The 16,283-nt window shown below is 50.1% G+C and overlaps 7 protein-coding genes across 7 annotated transcripts; 4 read left to right on the top strand and 3 right to left on the bottom strand.

Moving 5' to 3' along the window:
• Positions 1-26: 26 nt before the first annotated feature.
• On the bottom strand, positions 27-1,607 carry C8Q69DRAFT_449687 (metallo-beta-lactamase superfamily protein). The gene is made up of 4 exons (XM_028629384.1): positions 1,111-1,607; positions 907-1,054; positions 449-817; positions 27-378 (listed from the first exon to the last, which is right to left on the bottom strand). The coding sequence occupies exons 1-4, from the start codon at positions 1,339-1,341 to the stop codon at positions 86-88; spliced, it is 1,041 nt and encodes a 346-aa protein (XP_028488713.1). The 5' UTR covers positions 1,342-1,607; the 3' UTR covers positions 27-85.
• Positions 1,572-3,205, bottom strand: C8Q69DRAFT_9866 (Alpha/Beta hydrolase protein). The gene is made up of 3 exons (XM_028634253.1): positions 3,188-3,205; positions 2,232-3,133; positions 1,572-2,127 (listed from the first exon to the last, which is right to left on the bottom strand). The coding sequence occupies exons 2-3, from the start codon at positions 2,902-2,904 to the stop codon at positions 1,802-1,804; spliced, it is 999 nt and encodes a 332-aa protein (XP_028488712.1). The 5' UTR covers positions 2,905-3,133; positions 3,188-3,205; the 3' UTR covers positions 1,572-1,801.
• C8Q69DRAFT_9870 (hypothetical protein) lies at positions 3,179-4,281 on the top strand. The gene has a single exon (XM_028634254.1). It carries the CDS (start codon positions 3,453-3,455, stop codon positions 4,032-4,034), a length of 582 nt encoding a protein of 193 aa, XP_028488711.1. The 5' UTR covers positions 3,179-3,452; the 3' UTR covers positions 4,035-4,281.
• A 782-nt stretch (positions 4,282-5,063) lies between these two features.
• On the top strand, positions 5,064-6,246 carry C8Q69DRAFT_9835 (hypothetical protein). The gene has a single exon (XM_028634248.1). It carries the CDS (start codon positions 5,193-5,195, stop codon positions 5,889-5,891), a length of 699 nt encoding a protein of 232 aa, XP_028488710.1. The 5' UTR covers positions 5,064-5,192; the 3' UTR covers positions 5,892-6,246.
• C8Q69DRAFT_9840 (ketopantoate reductase PanE/ApbA-domain-containing protein) lies at positions 6,134-7,578 on the top strand. The gene has a single exon (XM_028634249.1). The coding sequence runs from the start codon at positions 6,376-6,378 to the stop codon at positions 7,387-7,389; it is 1,014 nt and encodes a 337-aa protein (XP_028488709.1). The 5' UTR covers positions 6,134-6,375; the 3' UTR covers positions 7,390-7,578.
• A 111-nt stretch (positions 7,579-7,689) lies between these two features.
• Positions 7,690-9,984, top strand: C8Q69DRAFT_425568 (ABC1 domain protein). Its single transcript, XM_028628427.1, has 2 exons — positions 7,690-8,602; positions 8,658-9,984. Exons 1-2 carry the CDS (start codon positions 7,836-7,838, stop codon positions 9,868-9,870), a joined length of 1,980 nt encoding a protein of 659 aa, XP_028488708.1. The 5' UTR covers positions 7,690-7,835; the 3' UTR covers positions 9,871-9,984.
• An 83-nt stretch (positions 9,985-10,067) lies between these two features.
• Positions 10,068-16,176, bottom strand: C8Q69DRAFT_9831 (hypothetical protein). The gene is made up of 5 exons (XM_028634246.1): positions 16,007-16,176; positions 13,433-15,950; positions 12,307-13,159; positions 11,447-12,231; positions 10,068-11,386 (listed from the first exon to the last, which is right to left on the bottom strand). Exons 1-5 carry the CDS (start codon positions 16,051-16,053, stop codon positions 10,265-10,267), a joined length of 5,325 nt encoding a protein of 1,774 aa, XP_028488707.1. The 5' UTR covers positions 16,054-16,176; the 3' UTR covers positions 10,068-10,264.
• Between the last annotated feature and the right edge of the window lie 107 nt (positions 16,177-16,283).

The following is a 16,283-nucleotide window of genomic DNA, read 5'->3' as shown; positions in this document are numbered from 1 at the left end:
GCTGGGATGGTTTCGAAGCTAATGCTCCCCGAGGACATCTGAAACCTCTGCGGATACCCTCTATCTCGTATTGCGCAAGATTAAATCAAAATTTGATTTTTATGCCTACAGTACATGGGACTAGTCTACCAGGCATCTGCGTTTCAATGATGAATTTGGCTCTCCAACCAGTGCAGTGCCCAGGCAGGAGAACAGCAGGATCGAGCTTCCTGAGATCATTCACTGCACTCTCCATATGTGACTCCTCGCTCGTGGCTAGATGAAACCCACCGACAACAGCGTGTAGTGGCGTAGAGCCATTGAGAAGCGAGAGTGCATGTTTGGAAGAATTTACTACTCCGGCATGGCTACAGCCAGTGAACATGACAATTCCTTTGCCTAGCGAAACCGGCAGATTAGCTTAAAAACCTAACACGTACACAACAATTGACGATCAGATTGTGCATACCTTTCAAGTTACACATCAGGAATCTCTCATCCGCTATCATCTCATCAGAAAACCAGTCTCCATCTTCCTTGTCGAAGCGCATTGCTCCCTTCAGGCCATGCTCATACGGTGTGACCCGCGGTATTTCACCAGAGATCAAAAACATGTCATCTAGGACGGTATGGGCCTCGCTGTGCTTGTTAACAGTGGCCCCAGCTTTTTCGATCTCTTCAAATGTGGGATCAGCCTCTAATGAGATGATATTGTCGCCGATCCCTATACCACGATAGTCTGGTCGCGATGGATGAAGATCGACAACCACGCTCGTATCAGAAAGCTCTTTCTCTTTCTTGGCTTCTCTGATCATTTGAATGGCTTTAAGCATACCACCTACGATATTGTCAGGAGAAGGATGATCTATGAGACCCCGAAATATCTGAGAGATTACAGGGCCTCTGGATAAAGACAAAAGTACTGACCTGAATGATCCCGATGCCAATGTGATAACTGGATCACCTCGACAGATGATAGGTCTACTCGCAATCTCTTTGCATTTCTCTCGAATGCCGCTTCCTCCGGGCCCAAGTCGAAAAGTAAAGAGTGCTTCACATCCCCCCTTGTAGCGGTCTAGACGTACGGGTTAAGTACTTTCTATCTGCGCCTGTAAATAATTCGTAACTTACCACTAGGATAGACAAGCCATGTGCCGAGCAACAAATGTCTTCCATGCGTATCTCCCTTGACGCATCGCCACGGTCATGTAGTTTATGAGGAGACCTTGTTGCCAAATGCTGCATTAGACCCGTTACCTGAACAGTATCTGGCGGAACAGGAGACATCGGATCCAATTCATTGTCGATGATGACCACCGCCTCGAGCGAGTCGACCTCAACCAGAGGCAATGACCCAGACATGAGAACACTGTATTATAGAACAAATAAAACAGACAGAGATCGTTCTATATAGTAATCAGGTCCAACTATAAAAGACTGGATGACTCTGTGGCGCGCTGTTGAATAATGTTGGAAACAAGTAACGGTCTTTGTTGTTGGCCGGAAGGGCGTGACGTATCTCCATCTGTGCGCATCATTGGCTCCGATACGATAAGTTTTCTAATCGTAAGAAGCACGAATTACCCCGCGAAGTCGAGATGCACACAAAGATAACATCAACAGGGGCATTTTTACATGTAATCCTTACATTTCACGGGTAGTATTTGAACTTCATATGCTTGTTCATTCATGCCGCGCAAATCCGCGTGACGGCTCGGCTGTCTACATAGAAAAAAGAGACCTATTTAAAAGAAAAGATATGTAAACACGTCGATAATTTACGCGATATCCTTTTCGACGGCGGAAGAGTTCATAGGCCGTATTAAGAATACCCCAGTCGCTTCATCTCCAAGGCGACTTGCTTCGTTGCCGCCAGCGCTTGCTTGCTCCAAGGCGCCATTTGCAGGAATCCATGACACAGGGTATCGAAATGATGCCAGATAATCTGGTTACCCGCATCTTTAAGGGTCGATGCATATTCAATTCCAACATCACGAAGGCAGTCAAAGCCACAGGTAAAGACGGCAGCTGGTGGGAGTCCCTTCAGTGCCGAAGAAGGCTGCGAACCGGGCGTTATGTAGCGGTGCGAAGGAGCGACAGAGCCTCCACGAGGAAGGTAGTGAGCTGCAAAAGCGAAAATGCCATTGCCTGCATGGTGATTATTAGATTCCCCTCTGACAACCAGTACCGGGAAGGAGGACGGCTTCTAAAAGTACCGATACAGTGCGACAGAGATAGTATATGGGACTTACATTCTAGATACGGTCCGCCAGTATTCTCTGCTGCAGCCGACGTATCAAATGGTAGCCTTGTCTCCGGATATAAGAGAAATTGGGCATGAAGAGGCTTTTTGCCTTGATCCAGTCGTCGCAAACATAAGCTGGCAGTCATATTTCCGCCTGCACTGTCACCGCCGCCCATCACTCTGTCTGGACTGACACCCATTTCTTTTCCGCCCTGACCTTGCAACCAGTCAACCACGAAGTCATATTCATCCAGCTGTGTTGGGTATCTCCATTCAGGAGACAATCTGTATTCGACCGCGTAGACTTGCACGCCGGCCTCTTCGGCCAGAATGCGACAGCCATTCTCGAATTCGTCTACCGTTCCAATAGTATAACCTCCTCCATGGAAATAGACAAGTGCAGCGGCATCGTCAGCGCGTGTTCTGTCCTCCCCAGATTCCGGGTAGAACACGCGAACCGGGATCGTGCCGTAAGGACCGCGGAGGGTGACGAACTCAACGTGTCCTATCGGGGCGCGCTGCTCTTCGGGCAGGGCATGGAAGCCAAATACGCGTGTGTGATGTTGACGCTCGTGGGTGAAGTCTGTTGAACCGAGATGAAGATCGGGGTTCTTTGACAGGAAAGCCTCGATTTCCTTGTCCAGTTGGGTGCGCGTCCCTGTTTTGGGGATCGAACCCATATTAGCAAACAGCTAAGAGGTGAATTCCTGTCTCACACAGCTTGAAGCAAAACCGAAAACGTTTGATGAGTAGGTAAGAGAGCAATGGCCTGCGACATTTTATTATGATGGCTCTTAATGAACATCATGTTCATACAGACGTCATCCGGTCAGTCCAACCATCTCCACCAGAAGAGATGGCACGATCCATCAATTGAATAACTAGTCCAAGTCTTCGACCGGATGCTGTCTGAAGAGCAAGTTAATTATCTCGCAGGAAATGTTTGCGGTCGTCGCGATGTACCCCAGACTCGGCCCCCGGCTTTATTACCCCGCCCGGCAAGCAAGCTACACGAACACATAAAACGGCATAATAAACAAATTGCGCTTGTCGATCGAGGGGACCCGGCGCCAACAGGGTGCGTCTTTAAAGCGCTTCACGCGAACAGCCCCTGAGGAGAGAAATGACTCCTCATTTTTCCAGGGGTGGCGCGGCTGTCACAGAAGCTGTCAACGTCTCGCGAGACGAAACATCAACAAGCATCCCTGATTGACGCGATCGACGAGCTATGCGCTTCTTCTCTTTCTTTTTGATATGTAGCACTGCTCTGCTTCTCTCAGTCCAACCAGCAGGAGCATCCCTTTTAGATATTATTTCTCCCAACTGCATTAGGCTTCTTACGACGATCAACGGCCGCACAGACACGCTATTCTCCGCATACCAGAAGGAGATCTGTTCGAAAGGATGTACGCCCTCCGTATCCGATTGGGATGAATGGACCTACGAAAACGTCTTCCTCCCCACCGTCGAGGCTCTCGTCGTGCAGACAGGCATGACGTCCACAGTACGCGACAGGTTCCTTGAGATGGGCAACGACGTCGCGACCATGGTGAAGAGGGACTGTCGACAGCTGCTACAAGGGAAGCACTTTTGCGCAGAACCAGAAGCGTTGCAAGACTGGGGGAAGTGCTTCAAGACGCGTTTCGTTACGGTCGCCATCAAGAAAGGGGTCAAACTCTTACCCTTCATTACGAACGCGGAGATCTGTCGGAGGGAGTTGCTCTTTTTCGACAGGGATGAGTTGTGGCATGTTATCTTGCCGGGTTATATGCGACTGTATGCGGCAACGTGTCCCAAGGACGAATTGTAGTTGATACCAAATCTTCTTGTGGTATATCCCACGAAGCAAATGGAATGACATACTCTTCTTCCTTTGGCGCCGAGCTGAGATTGATACGGACGGGAGGATAGTGACGCTCCCCTCCTGATGCGGTTGTGCGTTCCGTGAACTCGATTTTTGGCGCGATCATACAGGAGACAGATGATCTCGATCCTGGATAACTTCACAAGCGGACCCGATTTATGTCAGCAATGATATTGCGCAGCTGACTTTGGCGATGATTACGACGGTGAATAATGGTCATATTCCATCCAGTAGACATGTGCTGGGCAACTCAGTCAAGCTGAGTGGCGACGATGTGGATTCATATTGCCCTTGCAATTCAGTGGTCTGCAATAATAATACTACACAAAACGTCTTATCATCCTACAGTTTCCTTTGAAGAAGTAAGCTACGTCAGAAGTCTAGAACTCAGAATCGTGCGCCTGTCAGGCGGTTGAGCTGTCTATAGCGCTTACCTCGCCCATGCGTATGTCTAACTGTCAACTGAACACGGGGGCGCTAGCAGAGCAATCACTTGAGTTGTGGCTTGTCGAGTACCAAGGTGAATATCCATATCATGGTTCGTCGTCCAAAATTCCGACAGTCTGGAATCTTATAGACCGGTTGAGATGTGCGATTACCTATCTGGCAGTGCTTGGTGTACTCCTCCTCCTCCCCCCCCCTCAAAGCGCTGGTAAATTTCCAAGATATAGTGTAGCCCAGAGAGAGACGACTTGACGAGATATTACTTCATCGTAAAAGCAATACATACCATATTGATGAGGTTTGCCGAACCAATCGACATCCCCTGTTATTGATACCCGATATTGATTCTTACATCGGTGAGATTGTCTCTGGTCCGCCTCTTCACCCGGGATACGTAAATTAACTAAATAGGTTCGATCTGTATCGTAAAAGTCCGTGCAAGACTGCAATGATATGCTTATCAACCCCTCTCGGATGTCGGCTCCGATGTAGACCTATCATGATGCATTCAACCGGTATACCTTTTGACGATCCATGGAGCGAGAGACTCCTCATATGCTTTCTCAATGATTAGTCAATGGTTTAATCAGTTCAACACCAAGCCTAACTAACTATATCAATAAATCCTTTGAATCAGGTTCACAAGATCAAGCTGCCAAAATGGTGCAAATATACAAATACCATCTCCCACCCACAAAGCTCATTCCCAACTCTCCACAACCCTTACTCCATTATAAAGGAATATTATCCGACTCTGAACTCCATCCCGAAAATATACACGAGAGATTCCACGAGAACGATTGGAAAACACAATGGATATTCAGATACGGTCCAACACAAGAATCTCACTACCATTCAAGGATCCATGAGTGCATGGTCGTCTTGACTGGGACGGCGACCATTCGGTTTGGGGTCGCTGATACGGACCCTGACCTCCATAAAAGCACTTGGGGTGGCGCCAAAGAGGATGGTGGAGTTGAGATCAATGCAAAGGCCGGTGATGCCTTTGTAATTCCAGCTGGCGTGGCGCACAAGACACATAATACCAGCCCGGCTGCTTCGTTTGCCTTACTTACGCCTGGTAAGGGACGGGGGGTCGAAGCGTCTGATGTGAAAGAGGCGTTGTCGAAGATAGAACTTACGGGGTTCACTATGATGGGAGCATATCCCAAGAATTGCGGTCATTGGGATGTCGCTGTCGGTGGGGATCATGATGTTGGAAACTTTGAAGCTATATGGACTGTTGCGAAGCCAGACAAGGACCCAGTGCTTGGTGACTCTCCGGGTGGTCTAGCTGGGCAATGGAAGGACGTTCTTATTGAACCGTCCACGAGGAGAAAGCCGCAGGCAAGGACCTAATATGTGCTCGGTCTGGAGTTCTTAAAAACAAATGCTGTAGTCGGCTGCTTTGAAGACAGTACAGAATACAACCTTAGCATTATCTAGCAGCCCTTCTATGCACTGCTAATATGCATATTATGACAGGATTCAAGCAGTCCGGCACCAGTGCTCTCTTCCTCCATGCTAGTTCTAAAGAATCGTGCCCTGTCATGAGAGCGGTTCATTGATGGTGATTTCTTGATGCCAGCTCCCGCAGCCTGGCGATAAGAAGATTCGAAGAGGGGCAAATTCTCGCCCGAGCTTAAGTAACTCGGCTTTCCAAACACCACTAATATCAATATTCATCTTTTGCATATCAGCGCGGTTTACTGCCCGTCTACGGGCTGTCAACTTCCGGGGTATAACAAATTGCTGCTTCAGGCTGCGACGTTTAAGATGATGGAATAGCTTATCGCTTAGCCAGACCTCAGACTCGAAAGACCGCCAGAACTATATTCCAAACATGACAGCTCAGACTATTCCGCCAAGAGTACTCCTCATCGGCGCGGGGAGTATCGGAGCAGTTTACTTGTATCAATTGCAGCAAGCAGGATGTGAAGTCACAGCCGTCTGTCGCTCAAACTATGCCCATGTCAAGGAAAACGGCTTCAAACTGTTGAGTGTTCGATATGGAAATGTCACATACCGTCCCAGCAGAACTATTCGCAGTCTTTCTGAATGTGCAGACGAGATCTTCGATTTTATCCTTGTCTGCACCAAGTCCTTTCCGGGCAGCAAGCCTTCCCTACCTGAAATGCTCGCGACAGTCATCCGAAACAAGAGCACGGCGATTGTACTTGCTCAAAATGGCATTATGATTGAGGAAGAAGTGGCTCAGGCGTTTCCGGAAAATCCGATACTCAGTGGAGTCATATACCTTCCTGCTGTGCAGACCGAGCCCGGTACGATTGAGTACCGCGAGACGCTCAACCTTCTTGAGCTCGGCACGTATCCTGCAGATGCTCCTGCAGACCACAAAGCAGCCGCTCTCAATTTTGCAGACTTGATGGTCAAAGGTGGAGGCAATGCCAAGGTCCTAGAGGATATCCAAGTTGCCAGATGGTCTAAATTGTTGTTGAACGCCGCCTGGAACCCAATCTGTGCATTGACGCTGTGCTCGGACGGTGACTTCTTGCTCTCATCTGAATTTGCAGAGGAGTTGGCCTGGGAAGTCATGCTGGAAGTCATCGCCCTAGCAGATAAGGTCGGTATCCCAGGGATCACAGTCGAGGTCGCTGAGAGCAAATTTAGCATCGCGAAAAGGAGAGCAAAGGAGGGCACAGGGCGAGAGATGAGCATGCTTCAGGACATTAGACAAGGGAGGATGTTTGAAGTCGAAGCTATTATCGGGAACGCGGTTCGATTGGGACGGAGACACGGTCTGAAGATGCCACGGCTCGAGACCTTTTATGCACTTCTCAAAGGACGATATGAGGCCCAACTCAAAGAACTACGGCACGGTTCTGCCTTGAAATGAAGAAAACTACCAGAGCCGTTCCGAGAAAACTTATATAGACTTTCCATACCCAAAGACATGGACAACTAAGGTCGCGTCCGTCTGCAAAATAATAGATAGATGTATTCAGCGTATCAACGATCAATGGACATAATTAGACCTCACAAGATCCTCGCTGCTGAAGAATCCAACACTTAACATGAATCAACATCACATCCATATTATCTCGGGGATTGTTGTTGTTGCTCCGAGAACGGAAGCCGAGCGCCGAAAGAAAGAACGGCAGATGACGACAGGCCGACATCTCACGATGAACTTCATCCATCTTCGTTTTATCTCTCACCAACGCTGCAGGTTCGCCATGGACTGGCTTGATCCTGGACACGTTCGTTCTTCCCCAGGCTCTTGAATGGGCTTTTTAATCCCGTCCTATTTCTGCTTAAGACAGCAGCCTACGCCGCAGAACAATGGCTGCTGCGAGGCCAATGCGCTCCAGCTGTCTGCGATGGTCGCATGCTCGACCATGCGCAAATAAAATACAGACATTGCGATTTCCGACACGCAGATACATCCATCCCAATGAATTCCAGCCCTTTGCGCCTCCTGCTCCGAGCTCCTTGGGCAAAGCGACCCCCGCAAAGACATACGATCGCACACGAAAATGGCTACGACGGTTATTCTACTTCACTGTGACTGCGGGCATAATCTACGGCGTCGATAGACAGTTCTATTCGTCGTCCCTGCTTCGAACCTCACGCACCTTTGGCCTGGGTCTGGTGGTCGCTTTGGATTACAAGATCAATTTCCGCCCGAACCCGCCATTCGCCGAAAACATAACGGCTGTACATGCGCGCAATGCGGAACGTCTATCAAGTCTCCTGCGTCACAATGGTGGGCTATACTTGAAGATGGGACAGGCAGTCGCGCTGCAGTCGGCTATTCTGCCGCCGGAATTCCAGAAGATGTTTTCGCGCATGTTCGACGATGCACCGCAGGATGAGTGGAAGGACGTCGAAAAGGTGATCAGGGAAGACTTCGGGAAACCAGTCGAGGAAGTATTTGGCGTTTCATTCAGTGGCGACCCGAAGAAAGGCGTCATGGAGCGGAAAGCTAGAGCGAGTGCCAGCGTGGCTCAGGTACACTGGGCGAGACTGGAAGATGGCCGGGAGGTTGCGATTAAAATCCAGAAGCGAGAGATCGCGCAGCAAGTCAAGTGGGATCTTTGGGCTTTCAAGTATGACCATTGCATGCCATTTCCATGTTTTATCACAGCGCTAACAACTATACAGGGTGGTCGCGTGGATCTACAGCAAGTGGTTCGATCTCCCATTCTATAACCTAGTTCCCTTCGTCAGTGAACGGTTGCTCCTCGAGACAGATTTCGTGAATGAAGCGGATAACTCAGAAAGGATGGCAGAGCTTGTGGCTGGGGAATCACGTCTACGGGACAGGGTATACATCCCCCGGGTTTACCGAGAGCTGAGCTCTAAACGCGTCATGACAACGGAATGGATCGAAGGCGTGCGGTTGTGGGACAAAGAGTCCATCACGAAGCCATGGCAAGGATCCTGGAGACAAGGCAGTCCTGGCAGTCATGGAACGCCACTGGATCCTCCAGGCCGCCAACCCGCCCTCCAGTCCATCGCCAGGAGAACAGGCTTTGATATGATCAAACCGGAGCGCAATCATTGGAAAGGCTGGAAGGAGCGTGGCGGACTGGGCCTATCTGTGAAAGATGTGATGCAAACTATGGTCGATCTCTTTTCCGCGCAGATATTCCTTTGGGGTTGGGTCCATTGCGACCCTCATCCTGGCAACATCTTCGTCCGACGCCAGCCTTCAGGCAAGGCAGAATTAGTGCTCATCGATCACGGACTCTATATCCACATGGACCCCACACTCAGACACCAATATGCTCGCTTCTGGAAGGCTCTCTTGACTTTCGACAACAAAGCTCTTGGTGAGATCACTCGCAGCTGGGGTGTGAACAATCCCGATATCTTCGCTTCCGCAACTTTGATGAAGCCCTACCGCGGCGGAGACCTATCAACAACGAAGAGTCTCGAGGGTCTCAGCAAGAGCGAAAAGGCTCAACGCTTGTATGAAATCCAACAAGCAGCCCGCAAGGGAATCCGCGAGATCATCGGTGACGAGCGGAAATGGCCACAGGAACTCCTCTTCGTCGGCCGTAATCTCCGCATCGTACAAGCCAACAACCAGTTCCTAGGCTCGCCTGTCAACCGCATCAAAATTACTGGAACATGGGCATCCCGTGCACTCGTCGAGTCTCCAGACTTGCCGTTGAATGAGAAAATCGCCAATTTCGGCCGACATATTGTCTTCAAGATGGTCCTGTTCACAACAGACGTCTTCTTCTATTTCACCAAGATCAGGCAGTTCTTCCGCGGGGGAGGTGGTATGGAAGACGATATTGAAGCCCATATGCAGGTAATGGCGAAGGAGATGGGGGTGGAGTTGCAGCAGAACATATTCGAAGGGTGATATATCTCACTGCAAATTTAAGTGATGAAAGAAACTATATATAGAGATCTAGACACGTCGTGGAGGTTTTGTATAATAGAGACAGATAGAAAGATCTAAAGTTGGGTAGAGTAGTCTCCCTTCTCAATTATATTACTTTCATTATATATCAAAAGCAGAATCAATTAAGCATGCAATATTCACAGCTAGTGCCAACCCAAAACCAAATAAAAAAAATTATCATTATTATCTTAGAATCAAATGAGATGGGGGGGTATAATGTATGCGCGCGTAAAGACAATAAACGTCAGATTCTTGGGCCACATGGCTTATCATTAAACACATCTCACATCACACATCTCACACATCACAATTTTTTTTTTTGGTCAGCTACTAAAAAAATCACTAGGTAGGATTAATGATGCTCCCAACGGCCATATCCAGCAGGCTGCCATTCCTGTCCTGGATAAGCAGTACTGGACATGACGATTTCTTCGCTGGAGTCATCTTGGCGAAGAGGGAGCTCAACTGGCTCTGTCGTCCTGTTGATGACGGCACTCTCGTCACGGTGGGGATGGGTAGAGAAAGGTACGACGGCGTTGACGTTTTCCCTTGATGGTCTGGCAACGTCTGATTCTGGTTCGAAGCTGAACCTGCGGGATTCGGTTTCGTTGTCGTGTGCGGTTGCAGCACTAGTTTTGTTAACTGTTGGCGATGGTTTCATCGGTGTCAGATGGTAATGTTGTTGGACTGGTCCCTGGCGGGACTGGTCAGGGCGAGATGTTATTGATTCGGTAGAATAGGGAGGATTCAGTCCGGCGGAGCGCTGGAGTCTGGTCTGATTATGATGCGCAGTGTGACCAGAGCTGTCATTGTCTTGCGTTTCGCCAGGAAGTGTGATATTCCAAGGTGTTTCTTGATCGCCAACACGTTCAGTGTTGGGCACGGACTGGAAAATGCCCAAATTAACCGCAGGATCAGAGTAGTCAATAGACGGTATCGTACTGGTGTCAGGTTGTGGTGAATAGGATATTGGACTCCTCGAACGTATGCGTAACTCGTCAGTATAAGACCAAGCACGCTCTTCTCCCGTAGCATCTCTCATTTGATACGAAGGCGAAAACGTATTCCGAAGGGGCGGAGATTGTGCAGAGATATTTGTTGAGCTTGTTGAAGCGAACTGTTGGTGTTGAGGTCGAGGGTGGTAGAGATGTGGAGATTGGGAAGGCGTATGAGGTTTATTCTGAGCATAATATTGTCCTGCGAGTATATTATGCTCTGAAGTACGTTGCTTTGCCAGTCGGTGACCCCCTAGGAATCCTGCGGGCTCCTGACCACTAGTTATAGTGGGTTGGCCCATGGATTGCCGTGAACCGTTTGAGATATGATATGCATTGCATAGTGGGGAGCCTTGTTCAGGTGGATGCAGAGTAGTTGGATTTCTAGTGTTTAACAGTTCACGCGATTTTCGACGTCCATTTCTCTTGCGCTCGTCCACATCTTGCTGAGCCGGGGAGGATGAACGACCAAAAAAGCCCTGGAATACATGTATCAATTAAACGAGCATTTTGCATTGCAGTCTGGCCAATGTACTTACACTGATCCTAGCAAGAGTTCCTTTCTTAGCTCCTTCTGGGGGTTTCGTATCCGTTACCGGCAAGGACAACCGATGAAGTTTGGCAAGTTTCTTTATCTTAGCCTTGGTTGATTGACCCTTGTCGGCTTTTGGTTCTGGTCCAAAGCTGACAGGAGTTTGCTGCCCTGATAGATCCGCACGGGACATAGCTGCATTTCCTGAAATACTGTTTCGGCTTCTTAGGCTTTCGGAATCCTGCTTGCTGAGTGCGCTGAATATGCTGTTTCTAGTAGAGCTAAGAAAGCTGTGTCTAGTAGGGGGAGCATGTAGATTTATGTCACCCGACTGTCGTCGCTGTTCCGGTAGGCGTCCTACTCCGCTACTAACAGGGCTCGAGCGGTGGTTCGCAGATGGAATCTCTGGCTGCATCTCGGGCATGTCGTTCTGGTTCAGAGCGGGCTCATATCTGGGCGCGAATCGAGGAGAACCGGTATTCACAGAAGACGCAGTGAATAGTCGATCAGTTGCCAGCAGAGAATTGAAGTCGAGAGAGCGAGATCTATAAGCCTCCCGGGCACGCGGCGGGTAGTGTTGCTGTTGCTGTTGGTAATTCGGCAAGTCGCCGGCGGTATCTGGAGAGACGATAGATGGCCTCTGAGAATGAGGCTGGTTGAGAGCGATATGCTGAAGCAAATCATCTGCCGACCGAGCATGAGATCGGAAACGAAGAATGTCTTCGCGGCCTGCCACTGAGCCCCACTCGTGTTCTGTAACCATACGATAGATAGGTCTTGGACGAGGGGTTTCTTCTGATGTATCAGTATGAGAATATGGACCAGCACACCCGTTGAATCCTTGCTTCTCCGGAGGATAATCAGTACCAGAACCAGTCCCAGGGAAAGCAGGAGGGGGCTCATTGGGTACGTCGCGATCTGCCGCTTCCACTCTGGAAGAGTATTCAGGAGGCGTGGCCTCGTCTTTCTCAGCTGAGTCGCCGATATCCCCTTCGAAGTTCTCCTGAGACGAATCATCAGCATTGCCAGCGTCTCCCACGGATGCTGGATTCTCATTTTCTCCGTCTGGCAGCCTAACGTCAGGATCTACATTAAAGTTATCACCGGCCGGCGAAGAATAAGGAGAAAGGGCTTGAGAGTCCGTTGGCCCAAGCCCATTCTCTGAGCTATCATCTAGCTGAGACTCTGGCGGTAAAATAGAGCCAGATTCGTGCAGATTTTCCAGCGCAGCAGTCCAAAGAGCTATGGGGGATTCATCTTCACCAGAGAAAGTAACATATTCAGGCCGTGATTCTTCGGTATCGCTTTCATACTGCTGGAGACCCGGAGTTGTGATGTGGCTTCCTCCATTGGCATCCATGCGGTTCTCCCTAGTACTGACTAAGTTGTCGACCGACCTTCTGCTGGCCGCAGAATCTGTTGGACGAGGTTGCCTGCCCCATAGGCTGCCCGTAGCGTCGAGTGACAGAGATCTCATGCTTCTATCTGGACCCCGGCGTATCTCAGAGGGCGAGCCTCTGTTCACAACGTCCTCAGCAACGAGGGAGAATTGGTTCTCCTGGAATCTAAATGAAGGAAGACGCGGAATAGTGCCCTGTGCTACTGAATCGCGCTGCGAGGAGCGATCATGGGAGGCAGCCGAGTCACTAGCAGGTGCAAATGTCATATGTGGAAGCTGTAGACTTCTGCGATGAGTAAACGACGACGAAGACTGAGAACCCTACACAACCAACAGCGAATTAGACTAGAAAAATCAAACTTCCATGATGAAAGATACGAATACACTGATCTCATCCAGCCGCCACATAGGTCGCCCAAGAACAGAAAACATAGACGATATTACATATCAGTAGTTCAAAATAAAGAAATTAGAGTTCCATGTCCGGGTCAAATGCAATGGGGTATAAAACAATGCCGTACTAAGAAAACGAAAGGAAAAGGGAATACGCGCGTACGGTGCGTATGGTGTTTGATGACGAGATCAATTATCTACCTTGTCGGCTGCGCCACCCAGAAATTTACTTTTGCCCTTAGCAAGAAGCCCCTTTGCTGCACCACCAGCCTTACCGCCAATGGCCCCGGCGCTATGCAGAAATTCTTTCCCTCGTTGCTCCATATGCTGTCGTTTGATCATATTGCCGAGAGGCGCACCAGAGGGGCGCCTGTTATGAGCAGTAGCTCCAGATTGTTGGGAGGCATCCAGATGCGACGAGAGAGCTCCAAGAGAAGGCAATTTCGAAAATTTGGTTCTTGATGGAGACGGCCGCTGAAAGTCTGATGGAAAATTTCCATTTCGATTGACCAAGTCTGAATGTTCGGGCAGGGTATCCGCAGTTCGACGGATCCAATTATCCAGACCGGAATCTAGGGAAGCGAATTGATGTCGAGTCTTCTCAAAGAGGCGTACCCGCTCGGGGGCGGACTGAACGCCGAGTATGTCACGAAAACCCAGTAGTTTGGACTCATCAATTGACACTAGCTTCAGCGTAGTCGGCGGCTCCTGCAGTCCCTGGGAAGGCTGTACACCAGATGGGATCTCGCCAGGCGCATCTTGCTGTGCTTCTGGGTCCACCTGCTGGTCTTCTCTTGCGCTTGGGAGACTAGATGGACTTATAGGCCGAGGGTCTACAGACCGCATATCGGTCAGTGGGAGTTCCCCATCATGTTCAACAGCGTCTTTGGCAGCGTTCGACTCGCTCCAGGCTAATTGCTCAGATCGTGCAAGGTCGGGTCCGCGGGCCGTGGTCTGAGGAGCGACTGGAAGTCCAGCCTCTTCGGAGGAGGATGACTCCCAAGAGAATCGTTTCTTCAATTTAGGTCGCGCACTCGGAGCAGCGGCTGTATCCTCGGAGGTTGGAGCCCCCTCCTGCTGCCGAGTGCCACCTGGAGAAATTGGCGACGCAGTCGGGTGGTCGTTCCAGTAACTCTCATATTCACTCGGGATCAGGCTACTCTGAGTACCCTCTCGCTGTGGCTCCGGCCGAGGCTCGGGTGCTGGCGAGCCCTCAGGGCTTAGTCTCCGCATGATCTCTTTCCTCAAGCGATCACTTTCAGTGTCCTGAGGCGAGGTCTCAGTGCTCATTGATGGAGGAACTTGTGGAGGAACAGTTGCGCCATCCTGAGTGAAGTACTGGCCACTGCGGATTCTAAGTGGCGTAGGTTCCTTATAGTAATGTGCCTGTTCCCCCAGCTGATAGCCACTGTCTTCGTCTTTTCGTATGGCAGAGGCAGGACTATCGACAGTTGACAAGGATGCATTGTGCCTGAGACCCTGAGCAATACTTGTAGCCAATGAATAGTCCAGAGCTCCATCCCTTTGTGCCCCACCTGGGGATGCATCTGGGTGGCCCTCTTCATGGTTAGGTGAGTCTGTAGGAGCTGTTGAAGCTACCTCACCAGCTTCAGCTGCTGTCGAATTGTCCGAGACGATTGGTCTCCTGGCAGGACTATTGTCGGGAGTCGGGGTGCTGATGTCACGACGATGTCCAGGTTGAAACGTAGGAGTTCGCCTCCCATCAGAAGACTCTCCTGGTTCCTCCGTGATAGTCGGTGTCTTCTCGCCCTCCAAACCACGAGTACCCAAGATGGGACTGATAACTGATGTGCTCTCACTTCCTGACCTTACAACGCTACCAACCGTTGAGCTTGGAGTCGGCGGGGCGTCGAAAGCCTGGTTCACAGCTGAACGGAATCCCATTGAAGAGTTATGGTGTAGAGAATGCTCTTGGGTATCGGGTTGGTTTTGAGCATCTGGCTCGCCCGATTTGTCAGGATTCGACATGCTGACGAAGTTATTGCCGTAGCTAGACATCCGTTTGACTTCCGGCAACGAAACAACTGGAGCTTCTTGGGACTTCACAGATGGTGCCGACGGGACAGATTCAGAATTTTGCTCATGCGCGGAATCAAGCGTAGAGTCGCCAGTTGAGCGCTCCACATCTGCAGAGTCCACGCTAGGCTTAGTAGACCCTTCGGACTGCGCTTCTCTCTCCTTCGCTTCCTGCATCTGCTTGTATATGTCTGCAGGACGGATAAAGGGAAGAGGCTTGGAAGAATTAGCATCGGTAGCAGCAACAGGTATTGCTGACTGTGAGGGGTTTGCACTCTGGGATTCGGACTGCTCGGAAGATTGCACCTGCTGTTGTAACTGCGAGGGGTTCGGATTTATAGTGGAAGCTGCATTGTCCGGAGCAAGAGAACGTGACTTGTCATCGAGATTCGGGGATCTCGTACGCTCCTGACCTAGCCCAGGCACATCGGACGGAGCAGAAGACCCCGGGTCCCTAGTGGAACTCCGCGAACGGTCCCTTTGACTCGGTAGCGGAGGGACCGGGGGCTCTTCTTCTTCATCATCATACTCATCATCGGAACCCCAGTCGTCGCCATCATACGAATAGGACTTGGCTTCTACCCAGCGCTTCGACTTGGCTCGATTGACATTCGTCTTGAAGGAGATAGGCTGACCGGCGATAGGACTGGGCGACAGCGGACTTGCTGAACGAGCGATGACCCTGACGCTAGAATGTCAATGATGTGGCACGTCATGAGGATGGGCATTATTACTTACGGTTCCTGCAGGCTCGGCAGCTGTGGATTCTGGAATGGACCGGCCATCACGGAAGCATAGAGCGATCTACACTAATGTGGCAGACAGCATGCACATGTATCGTACACAATTAGGCTATGGCACATATGAAAGCCAGGAGTCGTGACCGATACAGACTGGCAAATGTTGTCTTTCGAGCCTCGAGCCGGCTGTGTATTGAGGCTTTGGAACCATAGAATCAGGATAGCACTGTCGCAATACCGCAATAGCTCTCCAATCCCATACACCAGCGATCGCA

Source organism: Paecilomyces variotii, assembly GCF_004022145.1.
Source record: "Paecilomyces variotii strain CBS 101075 chromosome Unknown C8Q69scaffold_1, whole genome shotgun sequence".
NCBI classification, from domain to species: Eukaryota; Fungi; Ascomycota; class Eurotiomycetes; order Eurotiales; family Thermoascaceae; genus Paecilomyces; species Paecilomyces variotii.
Note: the sequence above shows the minus strand (reverse complement) of the source record. Positions and strands in the feature narration are given on the sequence as shown.

Coding starts and splice junctions, on each gene's coding strand:
- C8Q69DRAFT_449687 (XM_028629384.1), bottom strand. CDS start 1,341: ATGTCTGGGTCATTGCCTCTGGTTGAGGTCGACTCGCTCGAGGCGGTG. Junction 1,055..1,110: donor ATGGCTTGTCTATCCTAGTG/GTAAGTTACGAA, acceptor CCGTACGTCTAG/ACCGCTACAAGGGGGGATGT. Junction 379..448: donor CCTGATGTGTAACTTGAAAG/GTATGCACAATC, acceptor CGGTTTCGCTAG/GCAAAGGAATTGTCATGTTC.
- C8Q69DRAFT_9866 (XM_028634253.1), bottom strand. CDS start 2,904: ATGGGTTCGATCCCCAAAACAGGGACGCGCACCCAACTGGACAAGGAA. Junction 2,128..2,231: donor TGGCGGACCGTATCTAGAAT/GTAAGTCCCATA, acceptor ATCACCATGCAG/GCAATGGCATTTTCGCTTTT.
- C8Q69DRAFT_9870 (XM_028634254.1), top strand. CDS start 3,453: ATGCGCTTCTTCTCTTTCTTTTTGATATGTAGCACTGCTCTGCTTCTC.
- C8Q69DRAFT_9835 (XM_028634248.1), top strand. CDS start 5,193: ATGGTGCAAATATACAAATACCATCTCCCACCCACAAAGCTCATTCCC.
- C8Q69DRAFT_9840 (XM_028634249.1), top strand. CDS start 6,376: ATGACAGCTCAGACTATTCCGCCAAGAGTACTCCTCATCGGCGCGGGG.
- C8Q69DRAFT_425568 (XM_028628427.1), top strand. CDS start 7,836: ATGGCTGCTGCGAGGCCAATGCGCTCCAGCTGTCTGCGATGGTCGCAT. Junction 8,603..8,657: donor TGGGATCTTTGGGCTTTCAA/GTATGACCATTG, acceptor ACAACTATACAG/GGTGGTCGCGTGGATCTACA.
- C8Q69DRAFT_9831 (XM_028634246.1), bottom strand. CDS start 16,053: ATGGCCGGTCCATTCCAGAATCCACAGCTGCCGAGCCTGCAGGAACC. Junction 12,232..12,306: donor TTTCCCTGGGACTGGTTCTG/GTACTGATTATC, acceptor ATACATCAGAAG/AAACCCCTCGTCCAAGACCT. Junction 11,387..11,446: donor GAACTCTTGCTAGGATCAGT/GTAAGTACATTG, acceptor CATGTATTCCAG/GGCTTTTTTGGTCGTTCATC.